General features: G+C 35.9%; 1 protein-coding gene across 3 annotated transcripts in view; it reads left to right on the forward strand.

The window, feature by feature from the left end:
* NOVA1 (NOVA alternative splicing regulator 1) overlaps window positions 1–14,390 on the forward strand; it is a 153,890-nt gene that overhangs the window by 112,203 nt on the left and 27,297 nt on the right. For all 3 annotated transcript variants that reach the window (XM_065686515.1, XM_065686518.1, XM_065686519.1), the window contains 2 exons: window positions 2,028–2,194; window positions 14,230–14,301. In XM_065686515.1, the coding sequence (XP_065542587.1) occupies window positions 2,028–2,194; window positions 14,230–14,301 (239 nt within the window). The remainder of the gene's footprint in view (window positions 1–2,027; window positions 2,195–14,229; window positions 14,302–14,390) is intronic.

The raw sequence follows: 14,390 nt of genomic DNA on the forward strand, positions 1-14,390 counted from the left end.
CATGATAAATAATCTGACAGTTTACTTTAGACACTAATGGAGTCTTAAAGCTTTTAAAATGACAAATTTCACCAACTTTAGTGATTCATAGGCTTATTTTTGTTATACAGGTTGGTCATACAACTGGCAGTTTTCCTTTTGTGTAACTCTTGTAAATTATTGTAGTCTGTTATCTGAGTGAAAAGCTGTTAGAGTTGCGTGAAGTAATACAACAACATTACTTCAGAAGATTAAAGCAATTCCCAATTGTACATGTATATGATTTCTCCACTTTTTCTTGTTGATCTAACCCTTGAAGAAAAGGTGCTACATATTGTCATTTAAAACTGCATTTTACTCTGCGTGAAATGTGCTTTTGCACAATTGCGTATCTTCATGGAGCAGTGATTTCAGTGTACTGCATCCTGGTTTATACAGACTAAAATGTAGTGTGTTTGGTCCATAGTAAGACATAAAGCATATTTTTGTTATATTGCACCTCCTAAAATCACATGGATTCTAGAGTATCCTTTAGTCACTTAGAGTCAAGACTAATGAAATTTGTATTTAACATTGACTGTTTTCCTTTCAGCTGTTTTGACAGTAGTCATCCTTGTAAAGTGCTTTCTGTATTAGACTCTGGTAGCTCGGAAGTAACCTGATCTGTGTTTTGTTTCGGTGTGTTGTCTGCTGACCTACAGAACACTTGCATTAGCTGCATTGATCAATCCGCATCACATCTCATCATTTAGGAGACAATTAATACTGCAGCGTAAAGACTCCCCAGAGCATTTTCTTAGAGCTGGATTGCTTTACACCGAAACCACAGGAGTTGTTTGCAAAAGGGGGAGGAAGCCAAGTAAGGGTGGGGGGGGGGAAGGCATTAAGAAAGCTTTGTCTAGGAACCAAGTTTCACTTCCTGTGGAGATGTAAACTTATGGCAAACTCCCTTTTTTCATTTGTTGAAAAGACACTATAACAGGTCAAACGTTCGAAAAATCTTGCTGTTGGAAATGTGTATTTGGTTGATACTTGTATAACTTATTTTAAGAATATAACCATTTTAACTTTAAATGTTGTCTCAAGGATGGATTATTAACCTGACAGCTTTTGAAATAGATAGACATGTTTTAATCCTATTTTGAATTCTTCTAAAATAACATATTTTAATAGAGAAAAAATTATTGTTTCTCATTCTGTCAGTTTTGCTGTAAAGTTTTGCTGTAAAGCTTCTTACACAAAATTGAATTTTAGAATTGCCTGATACTCTTTCTTAAGAAAATGTTTTTGAAAGATTTTAAGTGTACATGAGTACATTAAGTTAACGAGCATGCAGGGCTCTTAGTCTGCCGTTTCATCCTTAGTTAATAAAATACTTAATCTTTAGAGATCATCCATAGAAGCAGATGAAAAGCATTGACTAATAAAAACCATTTTTTTTCTTGCAAATGACTAAAGTTACTGTACCATTCTCTGTTAAAGACTGTGTTGGAGCATACCTTGAGTTGACAACAGTAGATGTTACTAAAGATGTAAACTTGATAGGAAGGGACTTTTACAAAGGCGGTTACCTCCCTGGTACATTTCTCTAATCCTTGTGTAATGCCTGTGATTTTGTGCAGCTTTTCTAAAGAACTGTAACTAAAGCTATGATGGTTGTTTGTTGGCAATCTGCATAGAACTGCAAATTCTATGAGATAGTATACAAAAGATAAGATTAACGTGGTTTAAGTCATGGTATTTGCTAATATTTCAACAGAACCTAATGTTGGGATTTTTAGTGGGGTTTTTTGTTGTTTGTTTAGGTCTAACTTATATTATCCATATTGGCTTGGAAAGTTCCATTTTTGTAGGATCTACACAAATAGGAGTTGTTTAAAACGTCTTCAGATCATATGTATGTTATCTTTTGGAAATCTCTCATTTGTGTATTCATGGAGGTATTGCTAGTCAGTTTTGCAATTTTGAATGCCATCTTTATGCTGTCATTAAAGCAGCTTGTGGGATCTTGGAAGATTGACATTAAGATCAACTTTTGATATCTGCAGGTACTACAGAGCGGGTGTGTCTGATCCAGGGAACAGTTGAAGCACTAAATGCGGTTCATGGCTTCATTGCAGAGAAGATTCGAGAAATGCCTCAAAATGTGGCCAAGACAGAGCCTGTCAGCATTCTACAGCCTCAGACCACTGTTAATCCAGACCGCATCAAACAAGTGAGTTTTTGTGTGGGAATAGAGAGTCACAGCAGCTCCTTAGAAGTCTTAAACACTTTAAGGCTGCAAGGGGTCAACATAACATGTTCTTTAACAGAATGTTATTTTTACCCTTTATTAATTTTCTGATCCTCTTTTTTCCTTGTACTTATGTGTTCCATGTTTCTCAGCAGTTCTTTTAGTCAGTGTTTTATAAGTTTTCAGTGCCACACTCAAATGTGTTTTTTATAAACTTTTCTTTACTGTATGAGGTGATAATACACTTCTAGGTTTTAGTCAAAGATCACTGAATTTTAATCTTAAATTATGAACCACTTTGTAAATCTTTAGCATTACTAAAAATCCAAGATTAACTAATTGTTTCCTACTTTCATGTATATAAAATAAACCCAAGAATGTTAATCGGGTTTTTAGACCCTATATTAGATACTTTAAAATCTTACCTGTGAGAGCTTGAAAATATAGAGATTTTTCACTTGGGATGTTTTCTAATATTTTCTATTATATTATTTTTTACATCTTTTTGCCTCTTTTACACTGACTTCTTTCAAAATCTACGGGCAATGCAAAATATATTTGCAAGCCATTATTGGTCTAGTATTCCATAGTTCATTACATTTTCCAAACCAATTTTAATTATGTTAATTTAAAAAAGAAAAAAAAATGCCCTGTGAGAAATGTGAAACGTCTGTCATACAGGAGTTAAAATTATTTTTCCATTGTATTGAATAAGAAAGAAACGAGTGAACATTAGTAAAATTTTGTCTTGCCTTTCTATCCTATATAGGATAGATTTTAGTTTCTCACCTGTCCTATATGGGGAAAGATTGTTTCGTCCTTCCATGCTAGCAAGATTCAGTGTCCTATAAAGTAATTTGGTAACTGTATGCTATTACCTTGCTTCGTATATAGTGACAGATACAGAATGCTTATATGAAGATGTGTTCGAACTGAATGAGTTCGGAACTATCAGACTGCTTTAGATGGATGAAACTGTGCATAAGCCATTGTATATGTTTTCGAATATTTACTTTGGGTTTTTTTTCTGTATATATGATATTTTTAAATAAAAAATAGCCTAGATAATTGATAAGAAAATACTAAAAAGAAAAGCCCCAATTTTACATTATTAGTTTCTCAGTTATTTAGACATGAAAATGATTATGCCTGAGATAGAAAGAAAAAGCCGAAGTGATCTGTATTTTGAGTGAATTTTCTGCTCATAAAAATGCTAGATTTTATGCCCATACATCTTAACCCAATGGGAAATGAGTGTCCTCTATTACCATGAAAAGTGTTCGCCCCCTTTGCAGTGAAATTAAGCTGAATTTAGGCAAGTCAGTAAGATTCTGAGAAACTAGGTTACAGACCTGGCTACTGACATGCAGAGGTACTTCCTCTCTGGTATCTGAAGTTGATATAGCTTGTCCACAGTAAGTCTCTAGAAAGCTTTTTTTTTTTGAAGTTGTTGAGGTGTGGGAGGGGAAGTTGTTTTGTTTGCATTTTGTTGGGGTTTTTTTTAATATTGTCTGTTGGGGGGGATTAGTTGTTTTGTTTGGGGTTTGCTGTTTGTTTTGGAATTTTTTGAACATAATTCCATGTTTGAACAGAGCTGCTGCTAGTGAAGTTAAGACACATGCTAAACACAATGTATAATTTAAAGGTCTGTGACTTAGGACTGGCTCTGTGTCTTAAAATTTTAAAATATATCACCTGTATACATACAGGTGCATAATTACATGCCTGCAAGTAGGTGGAGATATGCATGCACATGTGTTGAGCAGTTTTAGCCACAATGAGTTACTTAACTTCTCTTTTAATGATAAATTCATATATTATAAATACTGAGTCAATGAATCTAAAATTCAGGCTTTTTACCAATAAGTGAAATTGTTAGGTTAGTTCTTAGAGTTTACAGTAATCTATCAGCCAATGTCAGAATAATTTGCATCTTATTTCATGTATAATACAAGCCAATTTTAACTTGGCAAAAAGTAAGCGTTATGAATTACAAGTTCTTTTTTTACACTAACTTTAACATGGTTCTTTCTGTCTTAGATATTACCTGAGAACTTTGTCACCCCAAAGTATTACATTGTAGATTGAAGAAGGTAGACAGCATTTTGAGTTTGAGAGTTGATTTGTAATAACAAATTTTATCTTCATTAGGGACTTTGAAGATACTTCTGTTGGTTTTCTAACTGTTCCTACCAAAGAGCAAAGGTAGTTTTCTCCCCATGAATGAAGATACCTGTAGTTAAAGCCTTGCAATGCTATGCATGTGTATATGCATCTCTCATTTCCCTATCCTCATTTCTTTTTCCTGGACTGCTTTACCAGCACTCACCTCAGAGAAGTGAGCTAAGAAAGGAAATATCTTCTGGCTACAGCTTCAGTGAAGACAGAAAATAGGTAAACCCTTTTCTGACTTCTTGAGTTTCACCACTTTCTGTCTTCAGAGAAGGCATGGGTATACATGGAGGATGAATCTGGCCTAGCATTTCTCATTACTAATGGAAGTCACTATCCAAACTTTCTGGTCTCTATCAACCTTCTCAGCACTAGAAGATTTCTAAACAAGTCTATCTGGTTCCTTTTGAGCTTTCTCCACTGCATCTTTCCACGTCTCTTAATCCTATGGATTAATCAGTAGATATGAGGTAGTTTTTTCCTCCAGGCAGGTCTGATAGATATTTAATTTACAAATATTTGCATCTTTTATATTTATATAACATATATATATAACATACTCTCCTCATAGATGTCAGCCATCTGCTGTTTCCTATGTAAAATTCAACAGTAACCAGCTGATTCCTGTGCCCTTTTACTTCCCAGAAACTGCTGTAAGCATCTCATCTCCCTTTTCTCTCTTTTATTACTTGGAGTGTCACACCAACTCTTCCAGACCATACTGTAACCCAGAAGAACAGAGCACAGTTTTCATAAGGTGATCAGGAGCCTGAGATGTTTCAGCTTTATAATTAGAATCATAAAATCATAGAAGAGTTAGGGTTGGAAAGGCCCTTAAAGTCATCAAGTTCCAACCCCACTGCCAAGGGCAGGGACACCTCACACTAAACCATCCCACCCAAGGCTCTGTCCAACCTGGCCTTAAACACCACCAGGGATGGAGCATTCACAACTTCCTTGGGCAACACATTCCAGTGCCTCACCACCCTTACAGTAAAGAACTTCCTCCTTATATGCAATCTAAACTTCCCCTGTTTAAGTTTTAACCCGTTACCTCCTGTCTCCTATCACTACAGTCCCTAATGAAGAGTCCCTCCCCAGCATCCTTATAAGCCCTCTTCAGAAACTGGAAGGCTCGTATGAGGTCTTCATGCAGCCTTCTCTTCTCCAGGCGGAACAGCCCCGACTTTCTCAGCTTGTCTTCATACGGGAGGTGCTCCAGTCCCCTGATCATCCTCATGGCCCTCCTCTGGACTTGTTCCAGCAGTTCCATGTCCTTTTTACGTTGAGGACACCAGAACTGCACACAATACTTCAGGTGAGGTCTCACAAGAGCAGAGTAGAGGGACAGGATCACCTCCTTCGACCTGCTGGTCACGCTCCTTTTGATGCAGCCCAGGATACGGTTGGCTTTCTGGGCTGCGAGCGCACACTGAAGCTGGCTCATGTTAAGTTTCTCATCAACCAACACCCCCAAGTCCTTTTCTGCAGGGCTGCTCTGAATCTCTTCTGTGCCCAACCTGTAGCTGTGCCTGGGATTGCTCCAACCCAGGTGTAGGACCTTGCGCTTGCCAACCTTATGAAGTTTAACACTGCCATCTGCCCACGTCACAAGCGTGTCAAGGTCTCTCTGGATGGCATTCTTACCCTACAGCATATCAACCGAACCACACAACTTGGTGTCATTGGCAAAGTTGCTGAGGGCGCACTCAATCCCACTGTCCATGTCCCCAACAAAGATGTTGAACAAGACCGGTCCCAACACTGATCCCTAAGGGATACCACTCATTACTGGTCTCCAAATGGACAGTCAGCCATTGACCTCAACTCTTTGCTTGTGGTCATCCAGCCAGTTATTTGTCTACCGAGTGGTCCATCTAGCAAATTGATGTCTCTCCAGTTTAGAGACAAGGATCTCGTGTGGGACAGTGTCAAACACTTTGCACAAGTCCAGGTAGATAACATCAGCTGCTCTACCCCTGTCCATCAGTTCTGTAGCTCCACCATAGAAGGCCACCAAATTGATCAGGCATTATTTCCCCTTAGTGAAGCAGTGCTGGCTGTCACAAACCACCTCATTGTTCTTAGTGAGCCTTAGCATGCTTTCCAGGAGAATCTGCTCCAAGATTTTGCCAGGCACAGAGGTGAGACTGACTGGTCTGTAATTCCCTGGGTCATCCATTTTCCTCTTCTTGAAAATGGGGGTTATATTTCCCTTTTTCCGGTGTTCGGGAACTTCACCTGACTGCCATGATTTTTCAAATATGATGGCCAGTGGCTTAGCAACTTCATTTGCCAGCTCCTTCAGGACCCACAGGTGGATTTTATCAGGTCCCGTTGACTTGTGCACATTCAGGTTCTTCAGATGGTCTCTAACCAGATCTTCTCCTACAGTAGGCCCAAGGTCTTCATTCTCACAGTCCTTGTATCTGCCTTCCAAGACTTGGGTGGTGTGGTTAAAGCATTTGCCAATGAAGACTGAGGCAAAGAAGTCATTAAGAAACCTCTAGGGCAGTATCCCATAAAATTTTACTCAGCAGGTTCCTGAAGAGGCCGAAGATTAGCATACAAAGTTTTAAATTTCACCTCTAAATTAATAGCATGTCCATTGAACAATGGAAAAGGCTGCATAATGTGTTCTTCTCACGTCATCCTCTTCAGAAACTATTGCATCTTCTTTGTATGCTAGTAGAATTTTCCTTCCAGATGTTTTACAGGTAGCAGTTGTTGTAGAAGCCTGTCCAGGAAGCACATGGAATCAGAGATGGCCTTTGCAGAATTGTACATTATGTGAAAGGGGAGATATGTGATCTTACAGCTAATTTGACTTTAAAGAAAGCAGTTTGCATTGTTTAGCCTTCTGTGATCCCTTCCAACCAGAATCATTCTTTGATTCTATGAAATGTTACCTATTGAAGCATGGACACAAGGTTCAGAATTTCATTCTTGAAAATCAAGAGTAAGGCTTTCACATATAAAACTTCCAATTAGTATTTTCCTTGGAGCCAGTTTCACTTCAGTTCTTTCACTAGATAGTTAACTCTCATGAGCCTTTAATTTCTATTCATTAATCACATTCCCAGACGTTGTATTCAGAATTTGCAAAACTGTATGTCTGAACTCAGATTTGTAAATTCACGTTATTCTTTTGAAAATTACTACTTTTACTTCAGAAATGCTGATCAACAAAAATAAAAAAAATTATAAGAATACAGATCTGAAAATTCAGGCCCTAATGGAGGTGTTGGGTTTTTTTAAATATAGGATATGAGTTCTTCAGACTATAAAGGCTTGGTACACTTCATAGAATCATGGAATAGTTTGGGTCGGACAGGACCTTAAAGTTCCAACCCTTCTAGTTCCAACCCCCTGTCATCGGCAGGGACACCTTCCACTAGACTTGGCTGTTCAAAACCCCATCCACCCTGGCCTTGAACAGTGCCAGGGATGGGACATCCACAACTTCACTGGGCAGCCTGTTCCAGTATCTCAGTACCTCATAGTACTCACAGTAAAGATATCAGATATCTAATCCTAATATCTAATCTAAATCTGCCCTGTTTCAATTTATAAGCTGTTACCCCTCATCCTATCACTGCACTCCCTGATAAAAAAATCCTTCCCCATCTTCTGTATAGGTCCCATTTAAGTACTGGAAGGCTGCTATAAGGTGTCCCCAGACCCTTCTGTTCTCCAGGCTTAAAATCTGCAGCCCTGTCAGCCTGTCTTTACAGGGAATGTGCTCCAGCCATCTGAACATCTTCATGGCCTACTCTGGACCAGCTCAAGCAGGTCTGTCTTATGCTAGGGACCCGAAAGCTGGATGCAGTACTCTAGGTAGGGTCTCACAGGAGCGGAATAGAGGAAGAGAATCACCTCCTGACTTCCTAGACATACCTCTTTTTGTGCAGCCTAGCATACAGTTGGCTTTCTGGGCTGTGAGTGCCCACTTCCGGGTCATATTCAGGTTTGAATCCACCAATACCCCCAGTTCCTTCCTTAAGAAACCTTCACTGGTCTCTTAAAATGCCTCTCACTTCTGATGATTATTTTTTCTTTTTATCATCCATTTAAGGCAACAATCTATCACCAATATGAACCTTACTAAACTACAGAATATGAGAAAGTAACTCTACCTTTTTTATTTGAGATACTCAGAAGTAGTTTTGCAGATCATCTAGTAGTTTTGTCTCTTCATCTAGTCAGTGATTTTTCATAAACTTTTCTCACTTTGAATATAGGTAGAAAATCGCACCAGTTACCATTCTGCAGTGAGTAGTAAGATACGCAGTTGTGTTTACAAGCTGTGAGAACAAAACAAATAAAATTTGTCGTCATTTGCTAGAAAGGCAGTTCTATACCTGCCGTGGCAGAAGTTTAGCATTCCATAACTATATGTATGCTCTATCCTGTCCCTCATGTGCTCTTAATTCTGGTGCCAGATACCTGTTTTAATTTTCTGTTACATTTCATCAGTGTTGGATATAATCTCAATATATATGTGAAACCGTGCTTTATGAACACAGTTAACTCTGTAGCTGACTGTTAACTCTTCATTGTGTGTACTTCAAAAGTGGAATGCAAACAGAAGATTTTGCTGGGGGATGAACAGCAGCAATTTTCAGCAGAAGGAAAATCCTGAAGTTATCTCACACGTTGTTATGGTTTTGTAGTTTTGGTGGTATTTTTCCAAATCCCAAAGTAGTCCGGAATCAAAAGGTTACATTTTTTTCCTTGGTGTGGTTTGTTTTGGTTTTTTTTTTTTTTGTTTGTTTGTATGTTTTTGGGGTTTTTTTTTTGTTTTTTTGGTTTTTTTTTTTTGACATGATGCTTAGACCCTATCTCATGTGTTTTGATGCCTATGTCTCTTTACTTGCTTGAGTTTTCTGGTATTTCTCTGTAACAGAACCAGATCTTGTATAGTTGTTCTATGTTACTGTCACAAGTTTTGAGGAAAGAGAAGGTCTTGATTCTTCATTGTCCATTTTACAGTAGTCTTCATCCTAAATCATTCCCTCCATCCAGTGTTGCTCTGATGATCCAAATGGCACCTGCTGGTTTGCTTTAAGCTCCTTACCCCTTCTTGTCCCCAGACAGAACACGAGATAATCTTTTTTTTTTACATGATACTTCCTACACTTCTTTTCTTTTTTCAAGGCAAGTACCCAAGAGTTCATGAATGCAGATAAATGACCTCTATAAACACCTATAAGTAAGCATTCCACCTATTTATGCTAGCTTTCTCAGTCTCTTTGTATTGCCCTATGCTCTGTATATTACTTTATGCAAAAGCAAAACCAAATGCAAAGAGGATGAAATATCAGAATACATTTTATTTGTTCTTTATAGAAATTAAAAGATAGCAAGTAAAATTTGATCACTGAAGTCATTGAAGTAGCATTTTTATATTCCAGGTTATGAAAAGTTACTAATCCTTGATTATGTATTTTTCCAAATTTTATTTTTGAAATATGTTATGTATTTATACAGTCATCCCCAAGATCAGGATCATTTGCTAATTAAAGGAGTTTACAGCAGATGAAAAGAAGATTTAATATTTTTAGCAAAGCAAGTGGTCTGTTTAGAAAGGCTCATCTCTGCTACTGTTGGAAGTCCAGTATATCAGTCTTTTATAATTTGTTCAGCACAATGGGGCTTTGCAGTGTTCTCTGTTTCTCATTTTAGCTGCAGAAGGTATTCAACTATTTAATACAATTCAAAGAAGATACCACCTTTTCTTAAAGTGCATTAAAATCTTAGCTTAAGCAAATTAGTTTTGTCATCACATTAATTTCAGCGACTTAAAGCACCAATATTAATATATGCAAGACTGAAACTCAGTATTAGCTTAGTATTAATAGTAATTTAATGTGGGTATTGTCATTACGAAGATTTCCTTTGTTTGGCAAGCACTGTAGTGAGAAACTAGAAATTGGTAAGCTGTAAATGCAGTTTCATCTTCACATTTAAATGATGTTCTCTGTATGCTTTCATGTCACTACTCCTGTTTTCAAATGGTATTTCATTTTATGCCTTTTCTTTCTACTATTCTATATATAATTGGACTAATAGGTACTGAGAAATGTTAACTCTCTCAGTACAACATTTATTTATCTAAGATGCAATTATTGAAATATTCTAGTACATATATATGAGGGAGTGCCATATATCATTTATACATAGATCTGCATTAAGCAATTCAAAAAGTCATTAAAATAAAGGTCAGAGACCTTTTGGAACACTGTCCAGATGGAGTATATGTATTCTGTACTGCTGTCATAGAGCTGTATCTTCACTCTGTTACTCAAAAGTATGAAGCATGGAAGTGTGATGCTTTGGCCATCTTTCTACACCCTTTAGTATGTTGTGCAGCCTGGGAGCAGTCTCTAACAGTGCACTCAATTCTTGTGGGCAACACAAAGAAGACATATTTTCTTGGACTTTCAGAAAATACTAGAACATAAATATGGCTCAAACAGATTTTTATTTCTAAAATTAATCTCCTTTTTTGTTACTTAAAATCTGTTTCCTCAAATATCTGGTTTAGAAGCTTAAAGTTAAAACAAGCAGTGCTCTCTTACTTGTAAATATAATCTCCCATTCACTGGCCTAATAGGAAAGTAATAGGAAAGGGAATAATATAATAGGGGAGACCAATTTCATCATTGCTTGGAATATACTATTCAAAATATAGCTTACCCCCTCTCCCCTGTGAGTCTTAGAGGTGGTTTGTAGTAGAAATTTTCACAAGTTTTATTTTCTGTAACCTTCTCATCAGTCAACTGGCAATTTCAGGAAAGCTTCAATTATAGTATGCACATTTCAGTCTCAAAGTCTGTATTGTAAATTCATCTTACGATTTCTAATCACTTTATACATCTCATTCCCAGAAACCTAATAACTACTAAATTCAAGTGCTTGCCTAATATAAAACACTTGCCAAATTTAAAAACAAAATTATTCTTTGCAGCTTAATAAATCAGAATTATTGAGCTCTGTCCAACTTTAAGAAGTAATTTTGCCTGAAAGTTCTTGCAGTGTATTTGAGAGTATATCAATAAATTATGTATCAGGCAGTGGACATCCAGTACAAAATACGAATGTTGTATTCCTGTGTTTCTTTGTTTTACTTTTGGGAAATTACTTTGTGTTACTTTAATATTCAAGAAATAAATAGGTGTGTGTCTGTAACTATGCAGAAGCATGAAAAAGGATTATTTTTTACAAATTGTCTGGTTTTATATATTTATTCTTTTATATATATGTATAGACATATATTAAAAACTGAAAGCAGTTATGTGAGTAAACAAATAAGAGAGATTGAACCTTAAAATAAACAACCTGATATACAAAGGAAAAAAAAAAAAAAACCCCATGAAAAACACAAAACAAATGACCTTATTGCTATTTTTAGTATTTTTTCAATGGTATGTATATTTGGAAAAAAATGTGTATGCCCGTACTTGGTTCTTCTCTGTTAATACGGTTGATTTGCTTTTAAATGTTTTTATCCATTTTCTACTGTATTTTAAACAAGCTTTTGCAAAAATGCAATAGTGAAATGCTTCTACTTAATAGCTGTTATAGTTCAACAGTCACCTGAAATTATTATCGTCATTGCTTTTTCATCACAGCCATACGTATCTGTACTTTAGGAAGATTGATATGAATTGAAAATTGTGATGCTTCCAGTTTCTTGTATTACTTATGGTATCAGTGATTAGATTATTGTTCAGTGATGAAGAGTTCTATGTATTTTCTTATAAATCCACTAGTTAGATTTAGTAAAACCTGTGAAGAACAAACTATTTTTCCTCGTATTAATTAGCTTAGCGTACCAAAACAGAACACAGTATGCTCTAGTTAGTAGTGGTGTTGATCACACGAACTATCAGATGTCTGAAACATTTTAGTCAACACATATTTTCAGAGATTTGCTGGAGAACAATAATTTTTGTTTGGCTGTGGTTTTTTTTTGTTCAGGAGAAAAGTTTAATATGTAGCCATAATAAAGAAAACCTAGCAGAATAAGTAGCAGTTCTCCATTCTGTTTGGTTGCAGATTCCCTCCTTTCACCTGTTAGTTTAAGCTTAAATGGTAAAATCAGTTCATTGCAATTTCAGACTTTAGTAAGAGAGGTGATGCATCGTCGCATTGAAATCAGAAGTATAATTCCATGATTCAATAGTACTATCATGGAATCTGATTTCTAACTTATTATAGACCATTCCAAATGAACCCATGTTCTGCACAGGAAGACATGGAAGAGTCTTTTACAATTGTCTTGATTTTTCACAGTGAATAGCATCTGCTGACCAATAAAATTTTGCCAAACTACATTTTTTTCATAATACCCTATAAATGGTAGTGTTTTTTATTTAATCCTGTTGAAAGAGTCTCAGTTGATGCTTAAGCTGTATATATTCTAGTTTTGTCTTTACTGTTTTATAACATGAGTTACAAGTTGGAAACACAAAATAAGGATCCATTTCTTAAGATTTTTTTTTCCTGTTTTAGCTGCTTGTTTATGTACAAACTATGATAAAAATGGATCTTTGTATTGCTTAACATACAGCTAAAGTATTTGTGTGTGCATATGTACAAGCCCCTATTTTGCTAATACACAACTTTATGCATTCACAGTGTCCTAACATTCTCATATGCATTAAGAGTTTTAGTGCAAAAGTATGTATACCTATTTTATGAGGGACTATCAATGATTGTAAGTAACAGAATTACTGAAAGTGTGAAATTTTGCTTCATTAATTTCTAAATAGTGTTGGTTAGTAATTATATGACCATATGATAAATCACATTGTGTAGCATTTTAACATCTTCTTTCTTAAAGTAGTGTGATTTTGGATATTTTATAATAATTTATAAATTTTTATGTCAAAAAACGTGCTTTGAATAAGTATTGTATGTTATGTTTTGAAAATTGGAGTTTTACGTTTTCACTACATTTATGAAAAGAGTTATTCTGTCAAGATCTAATACTTTAAGAGAAATGTGTACATAAAGTTTTTAAACAGAGCAGTGCTTTTTGATATGTTCAAGAATTAATGTTAAGCATATGTATATTATTTAGAAAAGTTGATCAATAAATATGACTCTTAATTCTTTTTTGTGTTTATTTTGAACACAGCCCTGATGATAAATTATTAACCTTTGCTCAACTAAATGAACAGTTTTAACGCTAATCATTAATATGGTAATTTATTGTGAAGGTGTTAGTTGCATGTTCATCCATCATGAGATTGATGTTTACATTTTTTCACCTGTTTCTTGATTAAAATTTTTTAGCAGTTAGTATATTGCTAAAAACTCCCTAGCTTCAGTGTAATTTTTGTAAGATACGGAACACAGTTTGCTGGCTATAGTCTGTGCTATACAATGGTGCGTTATAAAGTGCCATAGTAAATGTTTCTAACTTCTTTCAGACATTGGCCCTCTTTGTGTGTAGACTGATAATTGTTTCTAGTGAACTCATTGAACTTGCTGGAATTTTAGTTTACTATAGTCTTCATTTTCCCCAAGAGGAGGAGAGAGGAAAGAATTCCTCATGTGGTCAGCATATTTTTGAGTATTTATGTGAGTACACCATCTTGATTTCAAGTCATGAATTTGTTTTTACATGCATAAGCATGCGTATTTACATGCATTATTTATCCAGTTGACTTTAAATTCCATTAAGTTCCAATGAGTAGGAGAAAGATTTTGTCTTAGGCATTTTTTATTTATTTTAATTTTCTAGTTATGTTACTTTTGTTGGTTTATTTATTTTTTTAACTGTTCAGTCTAAGGCTTGTAAAGGTTGATTTGCTCCTGAACTGCTTTGTTCCCAGACATTGCCATCTTCCCCAACTACCACCAAGTCCTCTCCATCTGATCCCATGACCACCTCCAGAGCCAATCAGGTACAGTATCATCCTACCATCTACACCATACTTTTCACGGGTGACAGCTTGCAGACTGGAGAAAAGGATATGGTGGGTTAAGGATTTAT

Source organism: Lathamus discolor, chromosome 6 (genome assembly GCF_037157495.1).
Source record: "Lathamus discolor isolate bLatDis1 chromosome 6, bLatDis1.hap1, whole genome shotgun sequence".
NCBI classification, from domain to species: domain Eukaryota; kingdom Metazoa; phylum Chordata; class Aves; order Psittaciformes; family Psittacidae; genus Lathamus; species Lathamus discolor.